The sequence below is a fragment of the Schistosoma mansoni genome, chromosome W (assembly GCF_000237925.1).
Source record: "Schistosoma mansoni strain Puerto Rico chromosome W, complete genome".
In the NCBI taxonomy this organism is placed as follows: domain Eukaryota; kingdom Metazoa; phylum Platyhelminthes; class Trematoda; order Strigeidida; family Schistosomatidae; genus Schistosoma; species Schistosoma mansoni.
In genome coordinates, this window is record NC_031502.1 from 47949565 (window position 1) to 47968033 (window position 18469).

Consider the following 18469-nt stretch of genomic DNA (forward strand, 5'->3'; position numbering starts at 1 on the left):
TAGTGTAATGACAGGTGTACTAGTTGTGATAAGAATAATAAACACTTGAATCAATGTTACATAATAGGAAAATAAGTCATTACACTACCAATTTGTATCTATTCCACTGTTATCATTGACTCATAAACTGCCTTGATTGGTTTAATAATTTCGTATATGCATATAAATATTACTGTATATTAGAGTAAAGCCTGATGAGGATCTAATCGAAAACAATATTGTTCGCTTATATATGTTGTTTTACATCAAGAAACGTGTTCATGAAATTCTCATATTAATAATCATCAGTAGATAGTAAATGGTGACGTATAGGTATTCGCAAAACAATAGTTCTATATTGAATGGCTACATATTTGTCACATCATTATCAGAAACCTAGATAGCGGGTAATTATTGGAAAACAAAGCATATATTTATTCGTTAGGTAGTTTTATTGTTTACGTGATGCAATAAAAAAGTGTTTAAAACCAATCAATATTAAATTTTAGCGGTCATCTCCAAACATTCCAATTAGACTAAATATTATTAAGGTGAACTGATCGAAATTTTAATCTAAACGTAATTATATTACAAACTTAGTACTATTGTGTTTTATACAAATATTTACGGAAAATACCATTTAAATTCAGTTGGTGACAGTATGTAAAGAGTCCAAGTGCATCATGACGTTTCCCTTTTATTTTTTGAAAGTCTTCATGTAATAGTTATCAAAATAAAGGAAAAATAGTACAATAAATGAAACAATAACACTTTGAACAAAGTTTGATTTTATCAGTAAATATTTCAATGAATAAGTAAGGTTATAGAGAATGTAACAAATCGACTGCAACGACGAGAATCCTATCAAATCAACCACTACTGGTGATGAAAATTTTAAATGTTCTACATTCGAAAGTAAATTCAAATGAGTTTTATTCACCATAATGAAGTGTACCCCACCATATAAAAAAAGCATCAACTTACAGTTTGAATAGTTGGTGGTATATTTGACCAAATATTAGCTGTTGTTGAATATGACTTTAAATATGATGTGTTTTGTGTTGTACCTTTAGTCATCTCCATAAATGGACTAGAATTATGTTTGGATATTTTATTATTCATATTCATTTGTGAAACTAAATATTATGAACAAATAGACAGTATTTAATAAAACAAACGAAAAAATTCGAATAATTTTTCAAAATATTTCAATTTAATTATATAATTCACATAGAATACATTGGACAGATGTATAAATAACCTAATTATCGTGTAATATTTATATTTTGGAAACTCTGTAACTTATTACTGCTAGATTAAAGCTATTCATATTGAAAATTGAACAGGACTTTATTCATGAATGAATTTGACTTAACTGTTTATTTAAACAAATGATACTTATATTATTTATAAATAATACTTATATACCATAGAAACAGATAGATGAAAACATCAAATACAAAGTGAGAATTTCTTATCATCTTAATGTTATTTTATTTTCCCATAGTGTTTAAAAGAAATTCATTCTTCAAGAAATAATCAATGAATAAGAATTTGGAATCTATGTAGTTTCTCTTTCTTCAGAAGAAAAAAAAGAAAATCTCTTAATATAAGTGCTTATTCGAAAATCATATATACATACATTTGGATAAGCAAAGATGGATAGTGGCTAGCAGTGGAATCCAGGACACGCGTTTCGTCCTATTTGGGACTCGTCAGCTGGATGTACCTTCATCTCAGAGTCGATGTTCACTCTGGGACTCGAACCCAGTACCATTCGCTTCAAACGCCATCACGTTATCCACTCGGCCACTGAGTCCTGATAGCCGCTTGCTTGTGCAATGGGGTGAAGTTTAAATTCAACTTAGTATTGTTTGTTTGAATCTTCCCATTGAATTTAGGCTATATCGAGGCAATACGCACAGTACGCGCATATGCCAATAAGAGACTGACCAGTTGCAGTCCTAAACATCAATGGGAAGATTCAAACAAGCAATACTAAGTTGAATATCTTTGAATAAAAAAAATGAAGTCATAACGTACAAAAGCTGAAGTTAAAGATAATCAGCTTATCTTTTTCCTTTGGAATAATATTCTTAGTTTACAAATTATTCAAATAATATGTGATTATTGAAATGTACTATTCGTTTTACTGTATTTTTAAGTTTTTATTTAATGTTATTATTCAATGTCACAATCTTTGTTTATTTACAATACCGATTAGTTACATATCGTTTCATTAGTTTATTCCCATAGTTTGTAAATATAAGCTTCTTTGTACCAGTGTAAATTTAATATACCTTACTTATACAACCTAACGTGTATTTTATACCTATGACTGATTTAGAATTTTTTGTGGTGCAGGCTGATCTGACTCCGATTCGGATGAACGTATGAATAAACTATGAATATTAATCTTCCATTTAACTCCGTATATTACCTAGGCTAATCACGTTTGTATGACGGTGGTAATAAGAAGCCAAATTTGAGTGACGTTGGAGGGATTTATTTCAGGCACACGTTAATCCAGATTGACGAAGCGAAGAGGAGAGAGAGAGAGAAGTGAAACGGATCGGAGAAGGCATTTGAGCCAACTCCATCTAACCAAGCATGAATCGATATTTATAGTCAAACAAAAATTAGTTACGAACCTGTAATAAGTGAGATAAGAAATTCACACATATACGCTCACATAAAAACAGGCAAGGTCGATAAGCGAATAATTAAACAGGGTCAACATGTGGTGTTGAGGAGAATGAACAAGTTTGTCTGTCCGGAAGCTAGATTAACCTATGTGGGCTTGAAATAGTACCAGGCTCTACAAATTCATCGAACAAATTCTATTGGCGAAATACAGTAATGACATAAAAGTGAAATAAATTAAATAAGTTTGTTTTGGAATGCTGATTGTACTGAGAATCATAATTATTTGGTGTAGAATTAATAAATATTATATTTCATGTAAAATAAATAAATAGAACTGGTAAAACTATGATTCATGCCAGTAAGTTTGACGACTATTAATCAGTTTGATCAAACAATAGTGGTTAATACTTCAAATTGACGTAAACTGACTGAGGCACTGATGTTATGTCGAATTTAAGAATTATATATGAGTTGTAATTAACTTACAGAAATGTAGATCGTTGTTGCCGAATGACTGATTGGGAAGATTTTGAGACATTAAATTTGTAGGTGTAGAGTTTGCCCAGTTAGTCCCTTGGTATTCGAAATGATCATCGAAAGTTATCCAGTTTTTTTCACCATCCTTTTAATATTGATTTAAACAGATAAGTGAACAAATGAAAATAACTGACTGAAATTTGGTTGAACTATGTTGAATTAGTTATGGAGTAGTGATGGCACTAAGAATCATAAGCATTTACATTAATATTAGAAATGATGATAGAACGTTTTGCTTCCTTGAAGTGGTACAATAACGTGCATTATAATAAATGAAATGTAAAGTCTTTAGTTTTTCATCATGTAATAATCAGTATTCTCTTGCTTAACTATTTATGCTGATCTAGGCCATTAGTTCAAGTCTGTAAAGTAAAGACTTAATAATTAAATTATTCATCAAGTACTCTAATGTGAACAATATCCAAAGTATGAGGGCTATTGATATCACACGGTTTCTTAAACCGAAGTGTGTAGCGGAGGTCTAAACCTAGAACTTAATGGTTAAAAGCTGAGCCTCTTATCCACTGAGCGACTAGGTCACTAAAGCATTCGAATACCTCAGTAGTAAAATCTCTGAATGTTTCATTAAGTAAGACATCTTAGAACATATACTTTCACCAAGTATTCAGGTTCTCTGAGTTAATTAATACCAGGTGGTACAAAACTTTGTTTCAGATCATTTTGTTTACTCCACTTAACCATCTGGTATATAATTTTTATTTATTTTCATGTTGTGATTTTCTTTTAAGTTATGTTTGAAACTTTGATTACTTAGTTTTATCTAGCCAAGGTCATATACTTAGGTCGACGATACAAAAAATCACTTGCGAGGTGGGTATATAGTTTAGTTACCCAACAATTTTTATTTTATTCCTTATAAGTAGCTAAGTAGCTAGGACCTATATTTCTTTAAACTATGAACGCATATACCTTATAATGAACAAAATATAAAGATTACAGATCATAAAGTTTATAACAATAGAAATATAGTAATATAAAAAAACAGTAAAATGAAAACAGTATAACAAATTAGATAATTCACTACGTACAATTACTAGACTTGTAAAACAATAGATTATCCGAACAACCGTATCTTACGACTTAATAAAACAGTGCTGAAGAATGAATATGTAAAACAACAATGAATAATTACCAATAATTTAACTTTATTTCTCAATACTTAATTCACTAGTTCCCTACATAAATATGTTTTCTAAGAACAACTGCTCATAACCATGAATCCTATCTCCTATTAACAAAATCTTAGTTTATCTTTTCTGAATGATTACATTGGGTTATTCTTTGGTATAACAAACTATTAGTTTTGGCAATTTTATATCTTAGGCAGCCTAAAGCTTACGTCAAAATATTTGGAATATCGAAACATGACACTGCTTTTATCCTGTCAGAAGATGTGGTCTCAAAATTCACATAATTCATCGTAAATCTAGTTTTATTTACGGGGTTTCTGGATCCACAGAACTATACCTTAACATCAAGTCAGTTAGGGAAACGAAGAGAACTCAGTCATTTATAGACTGTTGTTGCAATACTTGAGATTTAGCCGAATCATATCTACATTAAAGACAATAAAGCAGGAATTGTAATATCATGGATACAATGATAAATTCTGTAAGCTAAACACACTCTTTACTAACTTATGAAGACAAGATTTCTCGCGAAACAAATCGGGGGAGATATCGATGAATTTAACGGCAACTTATTTAATTATCACTACAATCAAAATTACCAAACAGTCTTGCTATTTGCAACTTAACAATACTTCAAACATTACCGTAGTGCCGCAGAAAATCTAGAGAAAACTGGACATTCCAGAAGCACACAAAACATAAAACAAAGTAGTGTGGAGTGTGGTGGTTATCATCTATTTTCTACGGAATTACGACCTGTTTTTCCGGATGGGTATCTAATAGGGGATTCTATATCACCGGTATAGAACTTAGTCCTCTTATGCTAGATTAGTGTGGAGGTTTAAAACCGAGAGACATATCACTTAACTCAACCCGCAACGACATTCGGCTAATAACCACTTGAGACTTATCAACATTACTGAAAGAATTTTGAGTTGATTTCAATGTAGGATTTGGTCACCGTACATCAAAAAATGACTCTGTCTCCCGAAAGAAACAAAACTTTGTACTACCTTAAAAATTCTGTTTCTTATTCATGTTGAACTGTTGTTCTTATCATGTTGAGGAAATTTGGTAACAGGGCGTCATTACGCGTGTGTAATACTCAGGTTAAACAACCCCAAAATTTGTGATAAAAAAAGCCAACTGTCCACTTAGAATCCTCCTCAGCTTCCAACTAAACCGAATTCAAACCTTACACTACATCAATATGTATCTCTAGAATAATCTTAGTACTGTCCTCAAAGAAGTAGAACACAAGTCACGGTTGTGACCAATGGTTAACACATATCTGGGATGGCTCCAATATAACCGACCATCAATCGGATAAAAACAGCAGCGGCGTCTTTTTAATAGTTAGTGGGGACAGTTCTGGCTAATATCTTCGGAGTATCTATATGCTTAAACAATATCTTCTGTGGTCTCAAAAGCATTTGAATACCTTTGGAAGCGAAGTCGAACGTTATCAAAGCTTATTAATATCTGTTTCTTCTTCTTCGATTGGAAAAATAATAAACTGTTACTTCTAATTTTACCACTTTGAGCATTTTTACATTAGTAACCGTGAAACAATGTTCCGTGGAAGTAGTTAAATAAATTCAGAAGTACACTAAAATAGTTAAAACCTGCTTTAAGTGCTTCTAACTTCCGACCTTTATATGACCTTCATATTCTTGTTAGAGTATCTGCGGACATATGATTGTATTGAATTGAAGTCGAATCACTACACGTATTTCTGAACGGATAACAAAGTGCAGTCGTAAAAGCGTCGAGTATAATGGACAGAAGCAATCAAAGATATGAACAAACTGATAGAGAGTATTCAGCTTTAGAATTTGCGGTTTACAAGTTCCACAAGCTGACTTAAGGAAAAAACCCATTCTCCTCATGGACCATAAAACTTGTTATCGAAACTTCGTTCATATTTCGGTACACTACCTCATTTTACAGGGAAGTTATAACACTGCGTCCTTCTATTCCAAGAGTACAACTTCACTATCCATTATTTACAAACCGAGGATTTTGAACGTGCAGATATCTTATTATGGTACATGGGAGAGTAATTAAACGTACATGGAAGCTACATCGTAACTGATATCCCGATAACAGACTATGTAACTGCACTCTAAGTCAGAGAAAGGACTGAACAAGTTAACAACCTTCAAGCGGCAATATGTCTCATGGAAACCACATAGTCTGTAATATTAAACAACAAACTGCATCAACTCCCCCGAGGATGACAGTCACTCTGGGCTATTCAGATTAACCTTATTTTAGAGGGAAATATAAGGACCTGCACCAGTTTCAGTTTAATTGCCCTGGTATTAAACGAAGGGAGACTTTCGCCAAAATCTTTGTCTAATAACCACAGATAGATAACAATATCAAATAGTATGTCAACCAACGCCTTAAAAAGCAATGAGCAATAAAAAAACATCCAATGACTCAACAAGCATGACATTGATCACCATCCAATGATCAATCAATTGTGATTACATCTCAGTCCTACAGGAGGTCGGTCGCGGCCCGAATAGCTCAGTGGTAACGTCTCTTACTGTGAAGCTGGGTGACGCGAGATCGAATCCGTCAGGCAACGCCGGTTTCTTCAAGATTACAGGTACACCTTGCTGACGAGTGCTAAGTAGCACGACACCCGGATCCAGGGTTTCCTGTTGACCACCTCCAACCACCATCTATCTAGTATCCTTCCTTGTCGTGTATTTCACAAGACCTTAGTGACCAATAACTGTTGTTGACCGGAGGCACATTACCAAACTATGTCCCCTATATTATCGCTCACAATCAGACGGAGTATCGTAGAGGCTTGTTTACACTTCAGACTTGCCCTGCTACAATCACTAGAGAACTGAACATCGGTTGTGACTGTACAAATATTTTTGTTTATATAGATGACGACACTCAACGTGATATTTCTCAAATGATAACCATTAATGGAAGCACTAATGAGGAGGAAACTAGGAACCAGAAATCATTAGTCTTTCTTGTTGATTAGATCTGGTTTCATATTTGACTAAAAGCCAGCTGAGAATCTGTTGTGGAATTACAATCGATATATTACCATAATCGACTTAAATTCACATTTCCTTCTTGGTTCCAATAAACGTCGGTTGAATTGAAAGAACTTAATAGATTTCGACCTATTCAACTTTACTAGATTTCTGAAAGACATAAGATTCAGTCGGTTATAAACAGGCCAACAACATGTGTAGTATTTTATAGTTATAAAAAAGAATGTCTCTTTTGATGTGTTTCCGAAATGTTACAGAGTTTGTAGATTAACTTATGAAGAACCTTCGTGATTAACTGTAATTTTATTTATTAGTTATTTTGCGATGCCAAGATTATCAGTCAAGCGAATAATCTAATAATTCGTAAACTTGATGACTTGATAACTAAATTATCTCTTTAAAACTTACGCAAAACTTTACGACATAAACACTACGGCATCCTTAATGTGTAAAAAGCTACAATCAGCATCAGACTGACGTAGAATTAGTAAGATCATCTAAATTGTAGTTCGAAATCTGATTGAACTTACTTTATTGCACGGAACGTTGTGTCCATTACTTGTGTATTGTTTTTGAATGTTTCCATTGTCAGTGCTATTTTGGTTAGATGAAACAGTGTTGTCGCTAATATCTATTAGCTGAATCAGATCAGGATTATTTTCCTCAGTAGTGTCGAAAATCTTGGTATCCGTAGAATTTTCTGATTTGCTTAATATGTCCTAAGTAATTGTATGTGACACAATTTAGAGTAATGAGCAAAATGTAAATAAAATGGGCAACAATAAAAAAATACGAAGTTTTAATATATTAGAGGAATATGTTCAGTGTAGTATCTTCGTTCGTGTTGAAAGTTTGGTCGAAGAAATGCACACTACACAACACATAAACATTCCCGTCAATGATCAGTTCTCACCAAACGATAAAAGTTTTCCGCTTCAAACTTGGTTATGTACCTGTAGTGATAGGATGATGATGGTAACAAATTCTATTATCATAAACTTAGTGTCTAAAAAACTTAAAGATAATGAAATCAAGTCAGGTTACTCAGCTGTTATACGATATCACAGTGTTTCTTGTTACAGTGTTGGATGATTTGTGGAAAAATGGAGTTAGATGCTATGCTTCTTCACCATTTTCATACAAAGTTTATCGACATTTTTATTAATTGCCTTCTACCTAGGACATTAAGTACATGGTAAATTGACGAACTACCTAAAAATATGCTGTAACTTGGAGGCTTCGTTATATTAGTTGGTAAACAGACTTTAAAATTTATTTCTTATGAGAAATGTATTGATCACCGTGCAAAGCCAGTACAAGGAAGTAACCTATTCTCAACAAGATAAGTAGTAGTTGTTATGTTGGTCATCACTCATCAGTGACTATATATAAGTTCAATTTTCTCATTAGCATAAATTTCAAAACCTGTTAAACAGAGGGAGATGGGACTCATTAATATTTATGGGTTCAGTTAACTTTTGGGTTTGCCAAAAATACAGAACAAACATAGGACTTTTCAGCGATGATGCGCTTTGCTCTCATAAGCCATGGAACATTTTTAAATTTAAAGTTTATATTAATAAACTTTACTAACAGTAAATGCCATTATATCAATCAGTGGTATAGAACGTCAAGAAGAAACTATAAATCAGAATCAAGGTTTAGTTGAAATTATGCTGTAACTCTTTGACCTTTTGTGTAAGTTATCATTTTAAAGCTTAAAGAGGTTACTGTGAAAACCAATCATTCAGCTGAAGTGTGACATGGAATAAACTTGTGACCATATAACGAATACTAGATTGCAATTAGAAAACACACATTGAATTACATGAAAATATAGTGCTTTGAATTATACAACCAATAATGAACAGTCAGTAAACTGCTAATGTTTTCTGTTAACTGATAAGATAGTCAATGTTTATTTTGTATTTGAGAACAAAAGGTTATTTCTTGAGATCTTATAACTGTTTTATTATTACATAAGCCTTGTTTCTGAAATTAATTGATCAAATATAACACGTAGTTAAAATCAAATGATTCAAACAAACGTTTGTGGTAGGAAACATTCGTCATATTAAATTTGAGTAGTTTATACAGTATAATTTAGTCAATAGAGAATAGAAAAATGTGTACTAAAATTATTTAAAACTTAAATTAGATCAACGAAATACAGATTCAAGTTAATGTATTCAAAATGCATTAATTGCAATGTAGACTGATGACATTGTGCTTTATATAAGTAGGTTATTGAAGCCATGTAACTATTTATATTGGAATACATTGTTGGATGCAAGTATTGTACGGATGTTTATGTGTGCTTTATTGGCAACTACTGCTTAAGTATTGAAAATACTGACGTATGGTTCTAAATTTGTTTACGTTAGTTTGTAGGCGACATTCGGTCGATGAAGTTTATAACTTAAAAAATATAATGAATTACTACATGTTTTAAATTAACGTTATCGGTTTTACTACTGAAAATGGAAAGAATTAAAAAATAGTCATATTTTTAAATCGAGAAGTTTTCAGTTTGTTGAGAAAATTTAAATAAATGTCAAAGAGCCTAGAACCAAGATATTAAAGTAATCCAAAATTATTCATTATTGACTTTAGTGATTTATGCATGAAATGTATTTTTAAAATTGTTCAAAGTAAATTGGTAGTTTAGATACAAGTACATCAGTTAGTCAGCTACAACGTAGGATCAGGAACATTTATGCATCGGTCCAAGTTGCCATACCTCGTTAGCACAACAAGATGAACACCGGATTCATAGAAATAGTTAATTTAGTGGTGGTATTATATAAAAGGTTGTATATAAGGATATAGTATAGGAAGCAAGAACGTTATGGAGCAATTTTAATCTTAAGGTTTAAGGGAAGATAAAGAGTGTATACACCTACGCCATTGTGATCGATTCTGAGCCATGTCACCTGGAGTCTCCAACCATTTGTTACGATAGTCACGCGAACGGAAATAAACCATTTCATTTATATTAACCCTTACCATGTTTGATCGTTTTTGTTATTTTATCTTTGAGGAACTTTTAAGCATATAATGACTGCATATAACAGATGAGAAAGTGAAAATAGATAATCAAAGAAAAATATAAATGCTTTTTCTTACTTCATTAGGTGGTAATAACTCAAGATTTGAGTAGATGTGCTTTAACACGCCAATCAATTTCTGAGTCTAAAAGTTGAGGATAAATAGAAGACAAAGATAATAATAATGCATTTGTTGGTGGAATCTCAAGTATCAATTATTACTTACACTTTATTATCATAGCAACTTTACACAGATACACTTTATGAAATTGATGTGTTGCTTTTACTTATGAAATTGATGTGAAAGTTTCAGGTACTTTTGAAATTATCAACTAATCCACTCATTACAGATACTTCACTCTAAATTAATAAGAAAACTCGTCTGGAATATTTCACTTTTCAGTAGAGAAAATAATGACACTCAATTTTAATCATTTGTCAAAATAAGCATTCTAACAGAACAAAGGCTCACTATTGTCAATGGTATAAAAAGTATGAGCTACAACTAGGTTGATGTTTATTACTAATACTGTTAGCATACATTATAAATGTGAATGAATGATAATCACTGAAAGTTAAATAAAGAAATAGCATAACATTGTTGAGAAACAATTATCGTCAAAGATAATGAAAGAAACATTGTGAACCAATCAAAAGTACTAGGGACTTTTCTAAAATCTTACTAAATCTTACTTATTCATAGTTACTTATATATGTTATCTGATGTAATATAGTAATGACAATTTTTGTGTCCTATATAAGCATGGGAATATGTTTCTGTTTTGTATGAGTTTTATTCTAGGGTTTCTATCAGTATATATTATGAATTACCAAATGAGGAGGAATGGGTAATTATTTTAACTGATGCCTAATCAAACAAATCATAGATGTATTGCCTTTTGATTATTTTGAGTAAATTTTATTCGTTGATGTATCTCTTTCTTGTAATTTTAATACTAGGTGAAGAAGGTTTAGACTGAATGGAGATCTTAATTCATAAATTAAAACAAAATTCTGCATTCCGTGAATCCTAGAAACAAGATCAGATGGTCCTAAATTAAATAGTCAAGACAATCAAACGTTTTATTTTCATAAATTGTCAAATGAATACACTGTTGTGAGACACTACTCGGCTTTGACGAACAAGCTAAAGTGATGTAAAAGAAGACGTGTGACTTTTTAAACATTAAATCAACACTATCACAGAGAAAAAATATCTTACAGCGATGACCGTATAAGCTTAAATGTACTAATTAATTTGAAAATACCTTGGTTCTCACACACGTTCAACCTAACAAATTACAATTAATATCAAGACTTTGGTTTATTAATCAACAGTGCCGATTTATCAGACAACTCCGATGGATCATATGAAATACAAAACAAGGAAAATTGAAGAAAAAAGGATCGAATCATTTGTCTCACGGTTTATATAAGTTTAAATTAAAAGATTCGTATAATATGTTCTGTTTTTCTACAGTAAATTATTATTTTACAGTTTCATTTCGTTGTTTCTTAGTCAAATGTACCTGGGAAGCATCGTTGATAAACAAGGAGGATCGGATGCAGATGTAAAGGCGAGGATCGGAAAGCAAAGACAGCATTTCTACAATTGAAGAACATATGGAACTCAAAACAACTGTCAACTAACTTCAAAGTGAAAATCTTCACTATGAACGTCAATACAGTTCTACTGTACGGAGCTGAAATGTGGAGAACTACTACATCCATCGTCAGGAAGGTAAAAGTATTTATAAACAGTTGTTTACGCAAGATACTCAATATTCACTGGCCGTATACTATCAGCAACAGCGTTTTATGGGAGAGGACAAACCAGCTTCCAGATGAAGAGGAAACTAGGAGAAGACGTTGGAAGTGGATCGGACATACATTGAGAAAATCACCAAACTGCATCACGAGGCAATCCCTAACTTGGAATCCGGAAGGGAAGCGGAAAAGAGGAAGGCCAAAGAACACATTACGCTGGGAGATTGAAGCGGATACGAAAAGGATGAATGTTAACTGGAAATAACTGGAAAAGATTGCCCAGGACAGAGTTGGATGGAGAATGCTGGTGAGCGGCCTATGCTCTTCCACGAGGGGTAACAGGCGTAAGTAAGTAAGTAGTTAAATGTTGCATATTCTGCTACATCTGTAAATATTTTCTTTATTTCCTACAGCTTCTCTGTAATAAATTTAAATAAATTTTAGGGACGTTTTATTTCATAACTTGTATCATAAAACTAAATAAACGTAATTTTGGACCAGTGTGAATGAAGTAGTTAGTAACAATTTTCATCTCCATTCATTATGTAAATAAACTACTCGGGTCAAATCAATAAATGAATCATTTAAACTTACATTTTGATAAAGTTTATAACCATAAAATTGATGAACATTATCCCCAATTAATGTTTGTTTCACTATAATTCCACATGATTGTAAATCACAGGGGTCAATCCAAATAAATGTAATATTTTCAAATTTATGCACGTGATGTACTGTCTGAAATAATGTTGAAATGAAGACAAAATAAAATTAAAAAAAACAGGACAAGGGAGAGAAAAAAGGGTTGCTGTGTTGATTTAAAATTTAATTCAAAATATTTAATTTATATAATAGATTCAAGATATTTTAGCTGTTTATTTGTAAATTGAATATGTTACTATGAACAAATATTCACATATATTTCAGTATATTTTAAAATAAAAGCCAATTTAATTCTAAATGTTTATATTTGATAATGAATATCAACAAAATCAATTATGTATCTAACTTCAGATGCTAATTAATAAGTTTCATTAATCAATCAAAGACCACCATAAAATTAGAAAAAAAATTTATTATTGTAAATCAGGTAGTAAATGAATCTTTACTGGTTGTACAGTAATCATCATAACTTTGTGTACTAGGTTAAAGTACCGCAGGTTTAATTGATTTACTAACACATTAGATTAAGTGATTTAACATTTTTACAGTTAATATTGTCTAGTGAATTTATGAGGGTCTAGCTTATAAAATCTAAAAAAAATGGACAGCTTACTTGGCTCAAAACTTCATCTAATAACTTGATCATCACTGAATTGATTGATAGTTTTAAATAGTTCCAACATTTATCGTACTTTATTCGTCTCATGTATAAAAAATTATCTTTAAAATTATTGTTATTTGGGTTTTTTGTCCTTTAATCCTCAGGAAGTCATACCAAGCAATTAAGGATATGAAGTAGTACGATTCCTAGGATTTTCTTCCATTGACAATTATCAGTACTAAAAATCATGTATAAGCTGACAGTTTAAGGTTTAATTTGTTGACTGTACTTCAGATGAACTGAAGACTTTGAGGGAAAAGCAAACTTTATTTCCTAACTGGTCACAAATCGGTTCGCCATAATGACTACTGAGATCAACGTTGCCAACGCTGGTAGTGCAAATCCTTGACACAATTTTAACTAACTGGATCTTGATGATTTATATGGATGGGCAGGTGTTTGTTTTTTATTGATCAAGCAGATGTTGACCCGAAGTACGGTTCGATATATTAATATCACTTACTTATGGCTTGGTTGGAGAAATATTATAGTAGTTATCCTTTGACCAAACTTACATGTGGCTTAAATATGTGGCGTTTAATCTTGGATGATAAGGCACTAAATATTTTATTGTTCCAACTATATATCTCCATCGAAATAATAAATGTTGTTGATTACAGTCTTGCATTATTTGACCGAATAAGGTATTACTTGCACACACAAATTTTGCAACATTCATACTAATTATACTAAAATTTCAAGAAAGTTTCTGGGTGATATGTAAGAGAATTACGTAAGAATAAGGAAATTTGGTTCTTCACACCTGAAAGGTAATTAAATCACTCAGTGTACACTATATCATTCACTCTTACTGGCGTTAAAATACATAACTTTTCGTTATATATCTGGATAGTGATATACATTTATACAAATCAAGTCATCCAATCAAGGAGCTATGTGACACCAAATTACTACGCCTAGAAAAACTTGTGTTTTCAAAGGATTATGGTTAATTGCAACTAAACCTCAAAAATATCTGCCAACTCCTACATTTTGTTATTGTTTTTACACATAATCTCACTTTAAGAAAGCGGCTCTTAAAGAGGATACCACCAGGTGTGCAAATTATATTGTCATTTTTTACTGCGTTTTCACTTAAACTGGCATTTTTGCTAAGTAAACGCTCTGAAAGTATTAATTGATCATTTTAATCAATCGATGTTTTAGGAGTCACTATTTTTCACATTTATACAGACAATATGACACAAAACTGTTACTGTATGTACTATAGAAATCAATTCAACTTACAGAATTTCGTGAGCTAATAACACTAATCCCACTGGTGTCTATAAGGATCCTAATTCTTTTCTTGTGTAATTTTGATGTAAGCAACTGAGTTTTAAGTAATCCGAGTGATCTTTCGCAAATAAAATCACCACGAGGCTCAGAGACGGAGGTATTTCCGAAGAATTTAGCACGGTATATTTGTGGGACAAATTTTTCCAATGAACCATGTGTTTTGGATTCTTTGTCCTCCTTTTCAGATGTATCCGAACTGACTTCTATTTCATCTTGAATTATATTATTTTTTAGTAACATTTTAATGACTTACCTATATCTAAAGGATTCATTCTTTCATGTTCTTGAGTCATTTTATTTTGTTTTGGAATCACCTAAAGATAAATGTCAAAAACAGTTTTGGTTAGTCTGTTTATGCAGAGCAGCTGAAAACAAAGCGATTCAGGACTGTACAACTGCCTATTATATGCAATGGTATATAAATCTTTGGGATGAATGGTCATATGTGCGTTTTACAGTAACGATCTTATTAGTTTGATCGGAAGCTACTGGCTTAAGGCTTTACATCAAGCACTAGAGCCATACCAAAGAACAAACCGATATCAGATTGTCATCTCTTCTTGGACAACTGACTTAAATATCACACAATGTTATCTTTACCCATATGGAAGGAAAACATAAAGACATTAAGAAAGCCTTGGACATTTTCAAAGACGAAACAACACGACTGCTTACTATGTTTAAAGAAAAACTATATGACGTCTCTATTGGTCGTAGTGAATTTATCAACACAATTCATCTCGCCCAGATAAAATACAAAAGTGAACTGGTCAAAACTGCAGCCAAGCAGTGAAAGAGACCAATGTTTTATGTCGACTACAAAACAATTATGAATCTTTGGGACGGTAACTCAGCTACAGATGTGCGTAAATGTCAGGTGGTAAAGGAAGAGCAAGATCAAGTAAGAGTAATTGTTGGTTACTGTGCAATGATCACTTATGTGTACCTCATGATTTAAGACTAACTACGGAAGCAATGTAACCAAACTGGATACTCACAGTGAACTTCAACTATAATTACACTCTCAGCTCTTTAAACACAAAAAAACCAACATTTTCAGGTGTGTTTCTCCACAGACGTCTTAGATTGCTTGCAATTTACTTAGTCTACTCCTCTCTACGATATTCACAATACCTCTTGGTTGTAATGAATAACCATTGGACTGGAGAATGGATCTATCACTCTGACTCACAACATAGTATGAATATAAAGTTTATCAACCCACATACCTGTTAGTTCCACCAGTTTTGTCGTTACAATGTTCGAATAATGGTCAAAAAGTCATCATGACCATCACAGAGACAAACAGCTTAATAAACAGTATGCAACCTGATTTCTGAGAAGAATTACCGTGCAAGACAAGCATTATGATGGAGAGAGAAATAAACGGAGTTGTTTGACAATCGAAAAGGTGCAAATATTATCTACGCTGACTTCTGTAAAGCTTCTGATACTGGGCATCATAACACAATTGTACTGAAGCTGGAACTTTCAGGAGTTTCTTGACTTCTGCTAAAGTGAATCACATATTTTGGGAGAGATACAACGGAAAGAAAGAATAGGCACTAAGTGATCCCTTTGGGAACAAGTACTCAGTGGAGTACTACAAGGCTAGGTTCCAGGTCCCTTACTATATATGCTCTGTGCAAGTGAAATCTTGAGAAAAGTGACAAAAAACGACAACTTATGTGCCTTCTAGTCAAAAGTAACATTATTAATAAAATGGTCTAAATTCTGGTTGATTTCTAACAAAGTGGGTAAGTTTGTCTATCTGCAGAGTAGATAGGCTAAAGTAAATAACAACAACATAGAGGAAATGTCGGCAGTATCAAGCCAACATCACAATAATATAGAGATTTTAGTGATTCTTTACCAGATAACTAGACCTCATAGATATTCAGCTGCTATTAAAAAACTATAAACCTGGGGGTGTTAAGGCGGAAATGAACCGAGTTAGATACAAATTAGTTCACTCCTGTGTATATAGTCCAAGTATTATCAAACTAAGAGCCCTGTTTAGGCCAAAAGCCACTGTTTGATACTTAATTTATACTTTTTGTATAAGGTAGAAAAGATAATTGCTCATTTACATTCATATAACGAGAGTCTAAAATACTTATACCGTATTACTTTGTCTTATCATCAAGTACGAGATGACCTAGTTATCATGCCAGAAATGCTGACAGATGATTTTGAGTCTGATATAACCTCTGTTCTTCTTCCATTTAGTTCAGTACGACTGAGAGAATATAACAGATGAGTTCACAATTAAAAAGCTAACAAAAGCCCTCTTAACGGTAATAATACCTTGAAACTTTTTAACGGAAAGACTGACGTTTACGCCTTTAACCGTCACGTTCAAAATGAGACCAGATTAATAGAGGAGTCCACTGGAAGAAAATCAACACTAGCTGTCGGTCTTCTGTTTTCAACACACAAAACTGAATATGGGACCATTAGTAAACATGGTCAGAGGCCACCTATGTAGAAGCCTCAATAAAGTTATGAAATATGAAGGGCTTTTCTTATATGGCGATAAACGTAGTAAATTTCCTATTTTGAAGAATACAAGTAAATTGTATGTGTTGAAATGCCATATTCAATGTTGAACCTAGAGAAGCTCTGTTCTATTTGACGAAATTGTTGTGGTAATCAGAAATAAAAGTATTTGCATTTAGTAACAAATCATAATAAACAAAAATCGAAAAATGCTTAGTTGAAAAGAAAAAATAATCTGAGTTGACGATCTGAAAATATATATTTAAAAAAGTTATAACATTCTGATAATAGATGGTTTGTTAAGTGATCGCAGTGTCAAAATTGGTGTAAAATATAATAAAGAAGAAAAACAGAAATTCTAAAGGTAGATAACATTTCTGAATGTAGTCTAGTATAATGTATTATGCTAGAAAATATAATTTCAAAATTATTTAAAATAACTTTAATATCCGGAATCAATGAACATTCTGAATAATGCCATTACCTATGTTTCCTATAAAAATAAGATACGATATATTTTGCAGTCAGTTACAAACTTTGGTGACGAGGACAATTTGTTGGAGCATAACTCCCCACGATAACACAGAACACATTTCGTTTTATCTAACGAAAGACCTTAAGAATAGCATCGTAAAACAAAGATTACGATATCCAATATTCCAAGACGATTTAGCATAAACCGTCGGATGCAGTGATAGCTCTTACTTGATCTTTTGTTCTCACAATAAAATATTCTCAAGACAAGACTGTATTGGTCTTAACCAGGACATTTCTTGGAGCCTAAGTTTATGATATGAACAATAGATATTGTTCTATTCCATTTCTAGAATCGTTATCAGTTAACAGATCTACCATGCCGTAATTCATTCGCGACAATGCTTTCGCCTGAGCCATTGTATCTTATGTAGAAGCCGAAATAATGTCTATACTGATTCCTGATAGCCAGGGATATTGTTCCTTGAGAGATTTCAAGGACGGCTCTTGGCTTACTGGTAAAGTATTATACGATCTTAACTGTTTCCATATCGCCTATCATCAAGCATTCAACGTCCAATGTTCTGTTGTAAAAAGACTGATGCACGACGGATGGTTAATGGTGATTGTCAAATTCCATTCCAAAGCCAACAAGTTCACCTCTTAGTTTACATTTCCATAACTGACACTTCAACTACAGTTGAAATAGAACTGACA

At 32.4% G+C, this 18469-nt stretch overlaps 1 protein-coding gene and 1 non-coding gene across 2 annotated transcripts in view; both read right to left on the reverse strand.

Moving 5' to 3' along the window:
• The window catches only part of Smp_130580 (hypothetical protein), a gene marked incomplete at its 3' end in the record, with an annotated part of 20859 nt that extends 2986 nt beyond the window's left edge, over positions 1-17873 (reverse strand). Inside the window, exons 1-9 of the mRNA XM_018789954.1 lie at positions 17763-17873; positions 15033-15093; positions 14729-14991; positions 12751-12894; positions 10469-10534; positions 7873-8061; positions 3112-3247; positions 2498-2579; positions 2294-2349 (exon numbers count right to left, since the gene is read on the reverse strand). Of these exons, the coding sequence (XP_018655345.1) occupies positions 2294-2349; positions 2498-2579; positions 3112-3247; positions 7873-8061; positions 10469-10534; positions 12751-12894; positions 14729-14991; positions 15033-15072 (976 nt within the window). The 5' untranslated portion in view covers positions 15073-15093; positions 17763-17873. The remainder of the gene's footprint in view (positions 1-2293; positions 2350-2497; positions 2580-3111; positions 3248-7872; positions 8062-10468; positions 10535-12750; positions 12895-14728; positions 14992-15032; positions 15094-17762) is intronic.
• Positions 1728-1794, reverse strand: Smp_tRNA_02239_Gln_TTG.1.1. Its single transcript has one exon. It is a non-coding gene (tRNA).
• Positions 17874-18469: the final 596 nt, after the last annotated feature.